The 19397-nt window shown below is 28.4% G+C and overlaps 1 protein-coding gene and 1 pseudogene across 2 annotated transcripts; one reads left to right on the top strand and one right to left on the bottom strand.

Moving 5' to 3' along the window:
* Window positions 1–3741: 3741 nt before the first annotated feature.
* Window positions 3742–8608, top strand: LOC114406860 (fatty-acid-binding protein 1-like). Of its 2 annotated transcripts, XM_028369693.1 has the most exons (5): window positions 3742–4115; window positions 4478–4727; window positions 5554–5645; window positions 6488–6529; window positions 8278–8608. In XM_028369693.1, coding segments are annotated over exons 1-5 (714 nt in total). In that variant the 5' UTR covers window positions 3742–3787; the 3' UTR covers window positions 8280–8608. The 2 variants fall into 2 exon arrangements, with proteins under 2 accessions (XP_028225494.1, XP_028225493.1); XM_028369692.1 differs by lacking the exon at window positions 8278–8608 and having other exon boundaries at window positions 3743–4115; window positions 6488–6996.
* Window positions 8609–10729: 2121 nt separating this feature from the next.
* Window positions 10730–16788, bottom strand: LOC114405255 (annotated as a pseudogene).
* Window positions 16789–19397: the final 2609 nt, after the last annotated feature.

Here is a 19397-nt window from a genome sequence, read left to right as displayed (position 1 = left end):
AGCTATAATCAAGAAGGGTAGTTGGAGCATATTAAAATTTTAGGGGGTGCATTTAGCAAGAGTTGAAGTCCATGAAATAAAGGCCTAACTTTTTGGGTTGAATTAACCCAAGAACATGCTAGCCCATTTAGGATGAGCTCAAGATGCTGGAGTTGTAGTTGTTTGGAGTCCAAGAGGTCTAATGAAGGTAGTTGTTATTTACATTTCCCTCTAATACTTATGCACTCCCCATGTCCTTTTTCTTCTCCAAAACCACGATTGGGCACATTGAGAAAGGCTCGACTATGCTCTTTACAATGGTTGTGGAGGTTTTGGTTCGCTTCGATGTTTTTTTACCATTGAAGAACATTAGAGAATTACGAGGTTTATGGACAAATTTAAATATTATTTAAATTTTACAAGAACATTCTGATTCTTCTGTAGTCTTAGTAAGAGAGGGGAGGATTAAATATTTACCATACTATGGTTTCCATAATTTAATTACTATTAGTAATCCTATAATACGTTAAACATCAATCTTACCTTATTTTCAATCCATTTATCAAATTGATATATGTGCCTCTTGTCTTTATTCTTATTATTTTCATTTCTTATCTTACTCAGGTGCTCTCTACAAAATGATAAAAAAATATTAAATTTATATAAATTGTAATAACTTATTTAATAAAAAGTAAGAGTAAAAATACTTACTTAATTCAAGGCCTAACTTCTTGACAATTTCATAATATATAAAAATAAACTTCTTGAACATTGACAAATCACTGTAATCATCCATACACATGTATTTGATCGATTCATACTAGAATTTGTATCATTATTTATTTTCATTTTATTTTCAAGTTTAATATTTTCTTAAAAAATATAATTCATAAATATAATAAATAAATGTATAATATCTTATTAATAGATGCATGAATTTAAATTCTCATTGATAACATCATTAATAAAACCTGTTATCACACCATAATTTTTTGTTAACATTCATTTCACAAAGCATAAAGCCACTGAAGAAGGGAGAATGCTCCCATTGTGATTAAGCACTCAATAACATAGCCCTCTTAATAATCCTTTACTAATACTTAATGATAAATGTTTATTTAAAATTTACTTTCTATTAAATATTTCACTAAGTAATATGATTTATTAAGTAAATGAAAACAAAAGTATAAAATATTAATTGTCTAGGATACTCTCTTATTTTAAGCGGAAAAAAGTGCACAAAAAATTTCTCACTTTATATTATAAAAGAATTATGCAAGACATATCAAATTCCAATATACATCAACCAAAAAGAGTTAAATTTGAAAGTTAATAGACAAAAATAAGAAGGGTTAATAACATATTTTATTTTGTTAATCCATCGATTCATCAAGAAAAAAAATCTTGATTAATCCAAAATTCGATTAAAAGATAGGTAGGGTCTAACAAAGAATTATTTCCTTTAAGAATTAATCTTATTTTTCTAACATATTTTCTTTTCTTAATTAAAATTTATTAAAATATTACAAACTCATGACTAGTTACATAAGGATGAATTCACACATTTTTATGATTTCTAACAATTTTCAACCTACAACAAGTGGCTATGTTGCTTTGGAGGCGGAGGAATGATAAAGTGTGGGGCAACAAAGCTTATCCAAATTCGCATGAAATGTAATGTGGATGGTGTTTATAATTTTTCCAAGCACAAAATACAACAGCAGCTGGCATTTGTAATCGTGATGACAGAGGGAGATTGGTGTGAGTGAAAATCATTAGAAGACACCCTTGTTTGACAGTCACTGAAGCTAGGCGAAGCTTGGAGCCTCCTTTCGGCACTACAATTCCTGCAATCCTTAGGTCTTCAAAACGTCATTTTGGAGACAATTGCTGAGAGAGAGTAGTATCTGTGGCTGTCGCTAATTCCGAGCTAGGAAGAGTCATTTTAGAAGAGAAGTAGAGAACCCAACCTATCAAGTTGTTTTTATTAGGAGAAGCTAATGGAGTAATTCTCATCACCTTGCTAGAGCATCTTCTTTATTTCCTAGTCTCCACATTGTGGATAATATTTTACCACGTATTCAACACTTATTCTAAATTAAATGATGAGTATTTTGCAGTAAAAAAAACATTTTTCAACCAATTACGTATATATTAGAAAGGACGTGTTAGAAAATATATTAATAATTTTTTCTACTTTTCAGTATTTAAAAAAATGATGAATTTACACATTTAACCAATGATATATATATATATATATATATATATATATATTATAGAAAGAATGTGTAGAAAATATATTGCTAATATTTTTTATTTTTCAATATTTAAGAGATTATTATCTTTTTTTAAACAAATTTATTAACTTAACACGATTTTCAACATCTGATATTTTTTTATAATATTCTTTTACTTTTATTTTATAATTATTTTATACTTTTATTTTAGAATAAAGTATTTTTTTTTGTTTTTTTTAAATATTTGAAATGTTGATTTTAATTTTTATAAAATTTTAATACTACTATGTTATTAATCCTTATATTTATATTTACTAAAATGATGTGATTTTAGTTCTTCGTTATGAACAAAAGGTAGAAATTAGAATTTTATTAAGTTTTTATAGAAAAAAGAAAACTCACGGTCTAACATTCTACTGTAGAATATTTTTACTTTTGAGGGAGAAAAATATGTGGTACTTACTATTTTATCACCTCTATTTAGCATATGGTCGAATAGAATAAAATTAAGGGTAAATAATGAATTTAGTCCTTATAATTTATATTTGTTTATAATTTGTTTTTGTACGATTAAAATTATTTATTTAGTCCACAAATGTTAAATGTCATCACAATTTGGTCTAATAGTTAAAATTCATTTATTTTCATTACCGAATATAGCATATGTGGTTCATACTCATTCATGTAATAAGTACATGTGTGTACGATGGCTTTCCAAATCATTTTAGACTAAATTGTCACTTTTTTTTGTAATGTATTGATTTTTGAAGCAACAAACATAATGATCACATATAGATGAACTCTCCTTCTAAAAATTTCCCACTAAAACATATATACTTAGTGGCAAATTGATCCCTAACAAATACTACTAAGTAAAAAATTAGTCCACGAAAACGTATATTTCCACTTATCGCGTTCTTGTCAAGTCGCTTTTAACCCTGTTCTCGCAAGCGCCCACCATATGGAAGCGCTATCGACACCAAGAAGGATGTGTGTCACGTTCGAGTTTTGGGTCTTGGGTGGTGAGAATGGTGTCATTTTCTGGTCGCGTGATAAACCTCTGCATTTTTGCAAGTGGCTACTAGGGGAAGCGCAATCGACGGTGGGAATGGTGTGCGTCGCAACAATAAAGAGAGAGGAACGAGGTATGATTTGGTTGGTGAGGTTGACTTTCAGAGAAGAAAATGTCCAAAAAATGGATTTTTGTGGGGTTTCACACTTTAATTTTAATAACAATTTAATTCATGCATATTATATATTTACTTTGTCACATAAAACAATATGAACCACATAAGTTACTACTTTTAGAAGAAACAAAACGATTTTAACACTTGGATCAAATTGTCATGACATTTTAGACTAAATAATTAATTTTCATAGGACATGGACAAAATTGTCCGTGAATGTATACTATAATGATTAAATTAGTCATTTACCCTAGAATAAAATTAAAATTAAGAGTAAAAATGTAAATTTTACAAAATATTGCTAATTTTTTTATCCTCTTTCAAATAGTTTAACTTTTACCTTCTTGCGATGTCTTCTGAATCAGTGAAACTAACGAAGCAAAGATGTCGTCCATGCTGCGCTTCCCCTTCTCGTTTCTTCAGCCCCAACGGCCTCAATTCCCTCGCCCATTCACTGCATTCGCCGCAGCCGCCGCCGTATCCTCCTCCGACCGCTCCTTTCTCCGGAATGCTCTGAATTCCTTCTTCTCTGTTAACCCATCAATGCCTCTCTTGGGTTCTCTGAGTTTAGCCGACAGTGGGGTTTGCGTGGTTGAGGCAAAAACCGGAACTTCGTTCCCTTCGATTTTAGACAGTTCTCAGAAACTCTGCGGAATTGGGCTGCGGAAAAAAAACGTTTTGGGATTGAAGAACATTGATGTATACGCTTTTGGTATGACATTTTATTTTCCTCAACCCTCACTAGTTTAAATTTAAATGTAAAAATAATTACAAAAAAAAATGATTTTTTCCCAATTTAGCATCTCACTTTCCAATTAAAGAATAATTTAGGATCTTTTAACTTTGGCTTTACCAAGTGGAAACAACTCACATAAAAAAAATCTGGGTAGATTCCCTTTTGCCTTTTGGATATAGTATGCCAGTATCTGATTATGGTTTTACTGTAACTTAAGTTTTGTGTAAAGTTTGCTAATTTGGGAAACTAAATTGTTTGTTTGGAATGTATATCAAATAATGATTAGGGGACAAACTAAACTTTTATGGTATTGACAAAATTTGAGTCATTTGTTGTAGGTGTTTACGCTACTGATGAGGACATAAAGAGACATCTTTCTGAGAAATATGGGAAGTTGTCTGCGTCTGAATTGCAGGGCAATAAGGAGTTTACTGAAGATCTTATGGAAAGTGATATATCCATGACAATTAGACTTCAAGTTGTCTATGGGAGATTGAGCATTCGTTCTGTACGTAGTGCATTTGAAGTGTCTGTAGGAAGTAAGCTGCAAAAGTTTGGGGGATCGGACAATAAGGAATTGCTTCAAAGGTGAATAGTTCCTTCAATTTGTATTCTCATTTTTCATATGTTAAGAATTAGTCATTACATCATTATGTTTACTTGTTTAGAACTTGTCATGAAGTTGCAGACTTGCTATTGAACCCTCATTTTTTTCAGAGACACTTGCAAAAGTGTCTGTCAAACAATAAGTATATATATGCATATCATTGTAACACTTCAGAACTCCCTTTTAGTTTCCTTTTTAGCATTGGAGAGGTTGGCTTTTGAAGGGTATCAAATTTGAAGCTTTTTCTTTTCTCTTTCCATTTTCTTATTTAGCTCTAATGCACTATTTGGTTCAAAGGAAGGAAGGGATTTTAATGGAGGGAAAGGGCACCTTGTTTGGTTTGAAAAGGGAGAGGAGGAAAAACAAAGCAATTACGATTATACCCATACTGTAGATAAATAAAGCTGTTACACTCAAATGTTCAAGATAAAGATAATTTAATAAGCATAACCTTAAAGTTTTAAGTACCATCTCTTCCCTCCAAATCCTGTCAATATTGGAGGGGAGGTGAAACCATGAAAAAATGAAAGGAGAAATTTGGCCCCGTCACCTCCCCACCTAATATTTGAACAAAATAAGCTAGTTTTAAGATAATCCCTCTCTTCTGCTCTATTTCCATCCAACCAATTACTATGCAACTCAAAGATATGTCTAACAAGCTTTTAACGTAAAAGCATTTTATAATTGATACTGAATCTGGTAAATATTCCTAGTATCTGTTCATGAGATGCAACTTTTTCCATCTGAATGGGTGAGAATTTTCTGGTGCATATTATGATTTTACTTTACTGGCATGCTGTGATGTAGGTTCACTTCACAATTTAAAGATGAATTCAAAATTCCTCGTGGATCTGTAATTCATCTCTCAAGAGACAAGGGCCATGTTCTTCGCACATCAAGTAAGTCATCTTTCTCCATGTCTACATTTCCATCTCAAGTTTCAGAATTTATAATACAGTACAAGATATTTTTCCTTCTTTGTGTTTTGTTATATATACGGAAAAATCAGGTCTTAATAGTAATTCAGAAGATTCAATTGAGAACTCATGAATATGTTTATTCTCTCTACTTTTTTCTTCAATTAGAACTGAGTCTAACTTAAGGGGTGTCCCCTCATACACCATAGTCCAAACTGGCTACATGAAGCTTATGTATTAAACAGAAAGACAAATCCATGATCATATTTTATTGATACCTTTCCTATCACAAGGAAATGGGTGGAATGAAACCGCTACTACTGTTTTATATTCTTCAATTAACAATTTGATAACGAGAAAGAGTTGTCTCAGAATTCAGGTACTGTTGAAACATGGATGTGTTTTCTCTTTTTATAGTTTGCACTAAACTTTTTGAGAAATTAGCTTTGGGGTCTGATAGTAGTTGACCTATCAAGGGCACTTTTACCCATACTAAAAATAGTTAGCATAAATAGCTCAAATAAAGGTTTGAATTTTTTGTTTGAAGTATCTAGTATGTTACCCTATGCAATTACACCTTGCCACCTTGGTGTTACGGTTGTATTCTTTGGAGACCATTCTTATGCGTTTAACTTGGAGGGGCCTTTCAAAGTGAAACTGGTACAGCAGTGTGCTGTATAAATGTTCTTTAAACAATGCAAATCTTTAGCACCTAGCATTAGGTGTTTAAGTAACTTTATATTATTAATGCGTATGCTTTTATATTTTTGCCATGTTACATTGCAACAAGATTTTTTGACATTAATTTATCTTATTTCTTGTAGTTGATGGACAGGAAGTGGGAAGCATCCAGAGTAAACTCCTATGTAAGTCAATTCTAGATTTATATTTTGGTGAGGAACCATTTGACAATCAGGCCAAAGAAGAAATTGAGCTCAACATGGCTTCTTACCTGTAGAGTTATAATGTTAAATTAAGAAATCTTCTTTAAGACATGAATTCTATACCCTTGTCAATTTCGTGCTTCGAGTAATTTTGGTTTGCTGACTCATTATTATTAATTTAAATGAGGGCGAGCCCTGGTGCAGCGGTAAAGTTGTGCCTTGGTGACTTGTTGGTCATGGGTTCGAATCCGGAAACAGTCTCTTTGCATATGCAAGGGTAAGACTGCGTACATTATCCCTCCCCCATACCTTCGCATAGCGAAGAGCCTCTGGATAATGGGGTACGAAGTTTTTTTTTTACTCATTATTATTAATTTAAATATGTTGATGTATACCTTGAGGTTCAAGATTGCAATATGAATTTAGTCCTATTTCTAATTAGTATCTTACTCTGACGTTATATTACTCAGGCTGAATTTAGTCATATTTAATAAGTAAATATGAATTGAGATGTTGAACCTATTATTTACTTAATTCATATTGCAATATGAATTTAGTCATATTTACTCAGGCTGAATTTAGTCATATTTATTAAATAGGACTATATTACGTTAAATAAATAATTGAGATTCAAGATTGCAATATGAATTTAGTCCTATTGCAATATGAATTAAGTAAATATGAATTTAGTCCTATTTCTAAACTCGAAGTAAATAAATAAATAAATTACTTAATTCAACCTATTATTCGGTTTAGATGTTATATTAATTCTCTTAAATCTCAATTAAAGCAAGTTGTATAGCACAGCTGATGTTATATTACTCAGGCGTAGTCACTTAAAAGATCTATACACATTAGTGGATCTTAAATTGTAATAATCCTAATCACTGTCACATTATAGTTAACAAGATCTACTAAGTTTTTACTCAATTCTCGTGACAAATTTACTAGAGGTCTCTAACTGGATCAAGTCATCATCGAAACTTATATATCTAGTAAGTAATTAGCCATAGGGATATGTGACTAGGTAAAGTTTGAAACCTGCCAACCCATGTGTCCTACTAGTATAGTAACATTGCACGAATTAGGCTACAAAATGTGATAGTGATTATACAAAAACACACTGTAATTATAGTTTATCCAATTGAATGGGAATTTCAGGGTGTTTGAATATCCGTTTGGGTATCTCAAGCATACTTGATAGAGTTTCAAACTCAATTTGATATGATGTTTGGGTTTTCCAAAAACTACTTTTGCAACTTACCTTTGGAGCAAACTCGGATTTGGATTAGAAACAACAAATTTGATGCTTTTAAAGTATAAGTATTTTTTATTTGTATATTTACAATATAGAAAAATGAAGTAAAAATATTTTTGATATGCATTTTCAAACAAATTTCATTTTATCACTGTACTTTTGAACAAAAAATATCTAAATATAAATCATGTTATAATAAATTTATTTTTACCAAACTTAAGTTTAGAACATATTTTTGAATCAAATTTATATTTGTAAATTTTAATCCAAACATAGACTCAATTGGATTGTGTAACTTTACTCATCCAAAAATACCCATGTGTCCTACTAGTATAGTAACTTTACTTTCAGCATATAGTTTGTCACTCAGAATTCTTTTTCCATTTGATTTTATTGCATTTCGATACTAAAAGGGAAAATAACATATGAACGGTGACGCTTGTTCTAAACATTTTTATATGACTTTTTGAAGGAGAACTTTCTCAATATAAGAGTTTATGGTCTCTGGGTCACAATATGCTCCATTGTAAAAGCCCTTGACCACTGAGAGGAATCAATTCTTGACATTGGAGTGCATGCCATCAGAGGAATTTTGGAGCACCAATTGCACAAGTTCTTGTATGTCTGATTCAACGTGAGAGGTAGTGATGCTGGTTGGACTGAGGCTGCCGTTGCCACTATCTTGAGCCTAACAATAATTGCAGAACTATAAAAAATCTGGATCTGTAAGTCTGTAACTTAATCTAGGCTTCATATTTGAAGGGATTTAGAAGAGCTTTTACACATCTTATTTAAATATATAAAAAAGACTTTTAACATTTTTTAAATGAAATAAACTTTATTAAATAAACGCAAAATTAATACCACACTTTAGTATCTGTTATTGACCTTGTTGCTTTGATAACTACGGAGCGCATGACAGACTTCGTTAGTGACTTCTAGCAAACTCTGGTAATGTGGATTGAGATGTAGTTCCCAATAGCCAGCCATTACATTTATCATTTGGACAATCAGCTCAGCTTCTCTTCCAAACTTGTTCCCTTTGTTTTGCCAACTTGACAGCTAGTCTTGCGACTATCGTTTTCAAACAGGTTTAAATTTATTTTTGATCTTTCTAATTTTATGATTGTATAATTTTAGTTTTGAATTTTTTTTTATCACATTTGATCTTCTATCTTTTTAAATTTAACAATTTTAATCTATCATTAATCTAGTCATCAATTATTTAACACAAATTGATGATGTGACATCAAAATAATGATATGATATTGACCTTCTTACATGATAAAAAGTTTGATGATCTATATTATGTTCACATAATATTGATATATTAGAGTTAGTATTATGTTATCATTTAAATCTTATCTTATTAATTTTTATTGAAAAAGTTTCAAAAAATTAATAGTAAATCAAAATTATTAAATTTTTAAAAAATTGAGAGTCAATGTATATATAATAAATTTTTTGAGGGAACAAAATTGCATAATGGTAAAACTATGCAGAACAAAAATAGATTTAATTCTTTCAAATAAAATGTAAAGTGTTAGTGAAATTTTATAAAGTATACGTTAATTTAAGAAAGTATTTCTCTGTGTTTATGCTTTACTTTTACAAATAATTATACAAATATAATTTTTTGTTTTTTCTTTAATTTTCAAAGACTTGTTTTAAAAAAGTAAGGTTTTTTTTACCCGCGTAGTGTATCTAAAATGAAATTTACCTATATGGTATACGCGAAAATGTAATTACCAAACTAGCCTAAATCAACAACCAGAATGTCAAAATTGTAAGAAAATCGACAATGCCAAAAATCAATTGACTAAAGTAGATTTTCTTCTTTTTAATTTTGGGAAATCCATTTTTCTTCTTTACATGAAAGTAGACAATATGTGTGTGCACGCGCTCGCGAATGTAAAGTATAATATTTTTTTTTTCTTTTATAGTGTCTACTAATTCCTTTTTTTTATTTTTAATTGGAAATTAGAACTCAACAATCTCATCATCTACTTTTTTTTTCTTTATATTATTTTTATTTCTACTTTTTTTTAATTATTTGGATCTCACAAATTTATCCTTTTAGGTGAATTTATATATTAAATTACTACTATAAATAGACGAAAACCAGTTATTTTTGTATCAGTGTAAGTAGGCAATGAAATTGTCTACTTCAAAATTTTAAAAATATAAATTAAAAACAAAGTAAACAATGAGATTGCAGATTTTCTTATAATTTCCCCAAATTAAAAAGGAATAAATTGACACTGTCATAGTAGATTTCCCCAAATTAAAAAAAAAAAGTGCTTTTATAAATCGGTTTTGCCATTGTATATTGTCTTACAATTTTGACAATCCTGTTGTCGGTTTATGCTAGTATGATAGTTACTTTTACACTTAAAAGTTGGGTAAATTTCGTTTCTAAATACACTATGCAGGTAAAAAAGCCAAACAACAAAAATAACAAAATCGTATTTTCACCTATTTGGTATAACTGAAGCTATTTTGAATGTGTTTGTTGAAAGTTCATATATAGAAATTTTTAGAGCTTAGAAGGGTTTCTACTCACAGCTTGATTCAAATAATGGGAAAATTCCTGACCATGACTCCGAAACATTTGGAACCCAAGGTAGTCAAGATTTGTCAGCAAAATCTCCAGGAGTTCCTCCTCTCTCTTTTCTTGTTCAAGTGCCTGCCACACACATTCAGCAGGACTTTGTTGCATATCACCATTATTATTTTGCCATATATATTATCTTGAATAATATTAAATCTAAAACTTTATATTATAAAAATTCTATTTCAGACTATTATCTTCTAACAAAGCTAGTATGAATTATTTAGCAACTATAAGGAACTCGTAATTAATTAGGCATGCAAGTACAAAACACGTGTGATAGGACAAAGCTATGAATGGCATGTTTAATTAGTTACTTGTTTGAGTGGTCTCGTCCGTTAATGCTGTTGCTGAACAAATTTAGAAAAACACTCTTAGTTTCTTCATCCTTTATGTGGAACCTGAGTGTTTGAAGCAATGCAGCAGTTTTAGCCCATGCAAATCGCTCTAGAAACTTCTTAGGCTCAAATATGCTGGCTAGCTGCTGCTATAAAGTAAGAAAATAGGAGACTTTCGTTGCTCAACCCAAACCCTCTAGTCTTGCTTCCGTGTACCACCTAATATACACATGCCGTTGCAAATATTGGATGTTTATTTGGCTGTTGCTTTCATCAAAGTAGCATATAAATTAGCGTTTCCTGGGTGGTCATACACTCACCTTTGGATTTTTTTCCCATTCCACACAATGCACTGCTTGACAGTTGCTGTAATCCAATTTTGCAAGCTGGAGATAAACATCATTGTTCACGTAGGGCATCCTGAAGAATAATAATTAGATTTTTATGACTCAACCGTCTGAGCAATTTTAGTTAGAAAAATGATTTGTGGTCACGACAAATGTGATTAACACTTGGATAAAATAGAGAAGTAAAAGTATAATAAATGATGTCATGTAATAAGAAGAATAAAATAATAGACAATGAGTGTTTGACATAGTTAGAAACGAGTGTTCTTATACAATTACACTTATAAATAAAAAATATACTTTATCGTTTTTTTTTTAAGTTTTTTTTTCAGAAATTTATTCGCCTTTTTTATAAGATTTTTTTTAAAATTTTTAGATGTATTAATTATTTTTTTAACATGACATTATTTAATTATTTTCTTTTTAAACATTAATAAAAAACAATTAATAACATAAATAATTGATAAATTTGATGTGATTAATTAAATTAATTATTTTTTAAGAGACATAAATTAATTAAAATAACTTTATAATTAGAAGGAAAGAGTACCATTTAGGAATGAGTGTTTATATTTAATTACATTTAGAATATCTATAATACATAGTTATTTAGATGAATTATTTACTATAATTTTGTGAGACCTTACATTTTCATATAGATATAAATATTTACATAAATTCACTTTAATGTATGTTAAGGTTGTTGAAGTAAGTAGTTAACTTAATTTTACAAGTTCTACCGTACTTGAAAAATATTCTATTTATATTATAAATTTATTAAGTACCGCATGTCCTCTGGCTCAATGATAAAAAAAGGTTAAACAATATTGTTACTTTAAACAACTCATCTAAGCAATCTTATTAAAGATGCTTTAAATGATTTGCTGAAAATATATGAATACTTTAACTTGAAACACGAGTATGAAGAAATTAATATACTTCTTTACCTTTTTTAGTTGTAATAATAACATACGAAAGTTAGAATCATAAATAACGTATAAAGTACTATCTATATATATTAAAAGCTTGTGTTATTAACTAATTAAGAATATATTTTTCATTACCGAAATTATATAACCATTTTTTTAACTAGGAAATATAGAGAGAGAAAAAGATAAAAAGATTGAGGAAAAATAATGTAATAGAGAAATAATAAAAAAGAATATTAAATAAATATGATATTTGACTAAAGATATTATAGGAGTGGTTAATTATGTTAACATCTCCAACATTACTTTTCAAAAAAAAAAAAAAAAACTCCAATGACGAATGAGCGAATGAGTACTATTGAGTACCTAAGCAAAAACTTTTCTTGTAATAATTTGAACATGGTCATTTGACCATTATGTTACAAACATTTTATAAATTTTTCATATTATATTTGATTTTATTATTATTATGGGATTAAAAGATTGGTACTTGTAAAGGGTCCTGCAAATCCAAACATCACTGCTATCACCATATCTACTGTTACTATAATCGAAAAATAGGCAGTTGATTTTACAAATTAGATCAGCTAAAAAAATTAACATGTTTGATATTTTGTGATTTTTTTGTCATTTTGTTTTCTCTCTCGTTTTTTTTTTTACTTTCACTCCCTCTTTTTTCTCTCTCTTCCGTCCTCCCACTTCTACCCTCTCTCACTTTATTTTTTATTTTATTTTATATGTCGTTTTCTCTTTTCTTTTTTACTTTTTTTTATATTCTATAATTTGTATTGCATATACAATCATAAAAAAATATATAATTATATTTTAGTTTGTTTCTATGTTTAATAACTTTTTATACTAAAATTTGGTTGATTAATATTTATATAAAAATGCATTTTTTATATCAATATCAAATAAAAAAGTATTAAAATTAGTTTATTAAAAATATTTTTGTTGCATATAGTTTTAAATTAATTTATTAGTAACATACTAATAATTAAATTAGTTTTAGTTTATTTAATGAAAAATATCACAAGTATGATTCACGAGACACAATCATGTTTTATTCATGATCAATAAATCTTATTAAATTTACTTTTATTAAGAAATGGTATAAAATAATTTTATAAATTAATTTAAATACTATTTATATTATGAAGTTAAAAAATTTATATAAATTATTAATTTAAAACTAATTAATTAATAATATATCTATTATAAATTAATATTTTAATTTTATGTTTAATAATTTCACATACAATATTTTTCATTAACATTTATATAATATGTTAATTTCTTTTACATAAATTTATAATAAATATTTTAATATTTATCTATTAAATATATTTTATTATAAAATAATTTTAAATTAATTCATCAATAATCTCATACTTTTATAATAGAGACCACACATCAATTCACCGATAAAGACATTTTACTTAAAAATCATATAAAATAATTTTAATACAATTTCATAAATAACTTTGTGTTGAATAACATTTACTTTATTTTATCTAAAAAATAATTTAAATTTAGTTAATTAATATATTATTACTAAATAATATTTTGATTCTGTGTTTAATAATTTTATATACGAAATTTTTTTATTTTGAAATTAGCTTTATTTTATGTTGTAATTTTTAATATACTTATGACATATAATATCATTATTATTCCTTAATAAAAATTTGATGAAAAATTATTGGAGAAAAACTATTGACGGTATAAAATAATTTTACACTATTATCTTATCATAAATTATTATTTGAATTACTTTAAGATAATTATTTTAAAAGATAATGAACTTACAGTATTTAAAATGTAATTTTTTTATCAATTTAACGTTATAAATTTAATTAATTAATTTATTTATAAGATAACTGTAAAATAATTAGAATATTTTATTATTTCATAGTTTAAAATTTAAAATATATAAATTTAATCAAAGTTAAATCCCTTTCAAATTTGTGTACTTAATAATTTTCTCATGTAATTTTATAAATTTTTAAGCTCAGTTAATTAAATTGGATACATAACTTATTATAAATCTTTTGACATTATCTTTCTATGGATAAAAAAATAAAAAATTTTAAATAAAATTATAAATTTATGTGTGGTTATTATTAAAATAAATTCATTTTGGAGAGCTTTATTAATTAATTATGTTTATTTCAACAAAAATATCTAATTTTATGAACAGATGTATCTCTAACGTGTCACAACCGGGTATCCGAGCAAATGCACGGGTGGCCTCCAATGCATAACCCATCTGGAGAGTAGTTTTACAAATGTTAATGAGCAAAAGTAAAAACGCGAACTGGAGGGAAAATAAAATAAATAGCTCTAACCACATAAAATAATCCATTTTTTAATTTTTATTGTTTTTTTTTCAGTACATGTATACCTACGTGCGCATAAAGTATGCAGGTTTGCATTTGGTTTTAAACTTTAGGTAAGTTCTAAGGGTGTCGGAAAGAACCTCTCCAGGTAAATCTTTGGTCATGATCCATTTGTTTAGGAGCTCATTTGCTTCACATTTCTCAGTTAAAAATTTGGCATAGAAGTTCTTGGCATACTCAAGAATCTTCTCTCCTTGAAGTAGCACTTGAAATGCTCGATATAGATTAAACATTCCTGTCACAGCTTGGTTTGACTGTCCAGAAAAGCAGAAGAATTCGCCATTTTTCTTTAAGTGCTAAAACCAACCTATTCGACACGTGCAAAACTCATATATATATATATATATATATATATATATATGTCTCCAAACAATATAAAAGATCAAAGGAACTGAGAGATATTTTAGCTTCTGTAGTATAGAAATAACTTACCGGGTGAAACTTGATTCCCATGCAACCTTAGTAGTCTAAATCCCATTGCTGTGTCATCTATATCTTGAACCTCTGAATTCCTTGCCCAGCAAATACCCTTCTCAGTCCAATATCTGAAATATTTTATGTTGCATTTTATCGGGTTATGGATTAATTAACCAGAAGACAATGCCAGTCTTTTTTGTCACATTTATACATTTTGTCAAAATAATAGTAGAAATTATTTAATTAGAATAAATAAATTAAATTTTTTAAAATGCTACTTATTTTTAAATCCTTGATAAGTATATACCACTATACCAGCACTCGATAACACCTCACATACCTTGAAACATAACTCGCACAATCTTTGATCTCTGGCTGAAAATATCTTAAAATTCAAAGACGATCAAGTCTATCGAAAACCCATATGTGTTCAAACAAATCCACCGGGTAGACATTTGTAAAGAGATAGAATGTTAAACAAAATGAAACATTTCTTTTATTAGAATATTCCTTTCATAATTTTGACTCACAAAATTTATAAATAGTAATAAAATAAGCATATTAATCAAGAAAATTTTACCTCCCCCATTGAACGTCTGGACCGTCTTTTCAGGGTATTTGTGAGCATTTTCATCCTTAGTTTGCATGAGGGCATAAGCTGTAGAGGATGGAGAGAACAAGAATGATCCGTCTCGGGACTGCAACTTTAGAAGCTGCTTCCAATCTATGTTTGGCAATCACTCCAAACTATGGAGCAGTGTTATAAGCACCTTGTGCAGAACCTCTCTTGGTATTCTATTCGCACGTGACACATGGAAGAAAAATTATTAGAGTTAAGTAAATATTGGAAGAGAAATTCTTCGTCCTCATCTTTCATTTTATTTTAATATAAAAGTCAAAAATTAGTTATTTGTTAGAACTGTTGGATTAAAAAAAAATGAAAGATGAGAAAAGAGAATAACTCTTTTAAAAACTAGTTTAAAATGTCTAAGGTTAGTGTCACAAGAATTTATACTTCTTAAGCTTGAGGTCCCTCATTGCAAAGATGTTTTTCAAGATAGGAGAGTCTTCTGGCACTTCAATATTAGAACTTCTTAATTGCTAGATCGAGAAGAGAGGGGAAAGCAACTTCAAACCCGATAGGCATATGTTCTGCATTTTCATCCTGAAGCTTGTACAAATTCTCCTTAAAAAATGTCATTCCTGTTACATATGAATGCTTTTGTGATCCGTTGTTACATATGAATGTATACGCATAATAGAATCATATTGAATTAATGTCGCAATTAGAATACTATACCATTTCTCTCACATCGATCTTTATTTTTTTTTTTAAATTCTCACTTTTTTTTCGATGGAAAAAAGGAGAAATTTTTCTCGCTCCTCTTCTTTTACTATGAAATAGAGGCGTGAATTTAAAGTATTGTAGAAAAGAAACAATATCAAAGTCTGCACAAGGAATTTTTTAAAAGCAAGAATGAAATTCTTGAATATAAAGTTACCCTTCTTACACTTGTCAGGGTGCATGTTCCATGATCTTAATGCAATAACACAAGCTAATAACGTGTTAAGAATACGATCATGGGCTACGAATAATTTAGCGTCTCACAGGAGCCATCAGGTAGTTGATTATTCACAATCCATTCAAGACAGGAGTGCAATTGGGGTGAATTTGAACCCCCCAACAATTTTCACTAGGGCAACCCATGCCGTGTCATAAGCTGATATTGTTATTTCTCCATCTTCTTTGGAATGCAAAATCAATTTGATGTCATTTATTTTCTTTCGTATCTGGTTTCTTACCAAAACCTTCAAAATTATGGTTACAAAAAAGATGTCAAAATTCTTATGTGATAGTTACAAGTCAAAAGGGAGAAACAAGTACCTGGTTAAGAGCTTCTTCGTCTATATTATCATCCTTCCCAATATTATCCAGAGACATTCTGCTAAATATATAGAGTAATTATATTAATTCTAATAATGTATATGCTTACGGATATCCTATAATAAACTAACTAAAATTAACTTCACCTTGAACCCGAGAGCATATTGGCTGAAATAGTCCACAAGTCTTAGATGTTTGCTGAATGAAAAAAAAATATTTTTTTATTTAAATAATTATGTTTATATTAATGATTTTGTATAATTAAATTTATTGCAAAATGAAAAATATAAGATCTGTTTGGTGATAAAAGGTAAAAGAAGGAAATAATAGGCCATTATTCGAATCTTTTGCTAATAAAAATTAATAAAATTAACAACTAATATTAAAAAAATTAATGCGAAATGATACGATTTATTAAAATTTTGATTTTAAGAAGAAACAATGAGTTTTGGCCTGGATGCACACGCCCGGACCAATCAATTTATCATAAAATATGATTTTTTTTATAAATAATAGTTAATTATATATATATATATTATGTTTAACTAAAAATAAGAAATAAATTGCTTTTAATCCAAATAAGTATTAATTTTTGAAATTTCTTAAAAAAATTGTTTTAAATAAATTTTTTAGTGAAAATTATCATATTGATATTTTCCTGTAATTTGTTTGGGCTAAAATGTTTTTAGTCCAGCGTTTACAGTCAACCAGGGGCATTTCTGTCATGTTTCAAAGAAGATTTGACTATTTTTCAATTTAAAAAATATATATTTTATTATTATAAGCTAATTCTTAAAAATAAATTTTAAAACTTTCTATCTATTTTTATTAATTCATCTTATTTTTATTAATTTATCATTTTTTGGACCCATTAAAACAAATTATTAAAAAATATAAATTGGTATCTTTTTTTTAAGTTTAAGTTAGGGTTTAGGGATGTATTAAAAATTAAAGACTAAAATATTCTTTTAGTCCTTTATGATTTTAATTATATTTAGTTCTCTTCTTTATCTCTTAAAAAGTTTAATTTATTCTTTTATGATTTTTCTAAAAATTATAATAAAAAAAATAAACTTTTTAAAAGATAAAAAACAAAACTGAAAATAAAAAAATGTAATTAAATAATAATGAAATTAATATCATATCATTACTTAAAAATCAGATTTGATAGCAATAACTAAAAATATTAACCAACAAAATATTAAGAATTATGATTAGTCAATTTTTTATTGGAGGTAAAAGTGAAAATTCGAAAAAGTAAAAAACATAATTAACCGGAATTCTATTCCTTGTCAATTCCGTGTTGTCTTAGTAATTTTTGTTTGCTTTCTCGTTATTATTAATTTAAATTGTTGGTGTATACCTTGACTTCAAGATTGCAATATGAATATAGTTATATTTCTAATAACTATCCTACTGTCATTTCTTTTTTAAGTATCGACTATTGGTTGTGTTGTGATTCATTTGTAGTTTTCCCCTTTTCACGAGTACGATGAATGTAACATCTAGGGATCCGATGTCAGGAGGACTTAAATTACTCTATAGAGGAGGCTTATATGCCCTATTTAATTTCCTATTCGGATTATATACCAAAACCCGCACATCTTAGTTTCTGGAGGCTTCTAATCTCACTTGTGAAAGAGGAAAATTTTTGAACTCGTACTAATTATTATACGTGAAATATCTAGGGTGTGTTATTTTGAGTACATAAAAAATATCAGAACGATAAGGTTCAAGCACACGGGTTGTGCAATTTCAAAAATTTAATTTATAATAATAACAACATCGATTTTTTTAAAATAATCAATGTTAACATCAACTACGTAACATCAGTTATAATAAAACCGATGTTAACATCGACTCGATAACATCGATTTTTATAAAATTGATGTTAACAACGGCATACTAACATCGATTTTTCTAAAATCGATGTTTTGGAAAAACCAATGTTAACTAAGTTTACTTATTTACAAAAATGTCACTACGCTTTCGTTAACATCGATTTTAACTATAATCGATGTTAATTGGGCGATGTAGAAAGCTGTTTTTTTTAGTAGTGTGGTCTTGCTTATATTTACTGCATTATCTCTGCAACTCTGCATGTCACGTACCATTTTTTCCATTTTGCGAGAAGATTCAAAGAAAATTATGTACGAGAAGGGATGGATGAACTGTGTACCCGTATAATTAAACCCCATAACTACATAGTTTGTGTTTGGTTTAAGGCATTTCTGCTTTCCTATGTATGTTCAACGAAACTTTGCTCTCATATTTCTTTCACCATTTCTCCAATTGAATGGGAATTTCGGACTTGAACCTCCTTTTATGTATAATTCATTAAACATGTTATATTAGTGTTAAGATATATACCGATCTTGTTGTGTCCAGAATAATTATCTTTTTTTATGTAACTTAAAATGCTTGTCCTGTGATGTCTCCATGTGTTGTACCTTAACGCATATCAAACTGACCCTTAGTTAGTAGGGAGATTCTTGGAGATGAAGGGACAAGTATACGACTTTGAAAAACATATTATACTCGAAGAAATGGAACGAGCTCATCAAAATAAAAAAAGAAATTTCTTCACCTGATAAAATTTGTCACGCTAGATTCTCTTACGTACCATTTGATTTTATTGCATTCTCAGTAATAGAAACAAGATCATT

Source organism: Glycine soja, chromosome 3 (assembly GCF_004193775.1).
Source record: "Glycine soja cultivar W05 chromosome 3, ASM419377v2, whole genome shotgun sequence".
Lineage (NCBI taxonomy): Eukaryota > Viridiplantae > Streptophyta > Magnoliopsida > Fabales > Fabaceae > Glycine > Glycine soja.
Note: the sequence above shows the minus strand (reverse complement) of the source record. Positions and strands in the feature narration are given on the sequence as shown.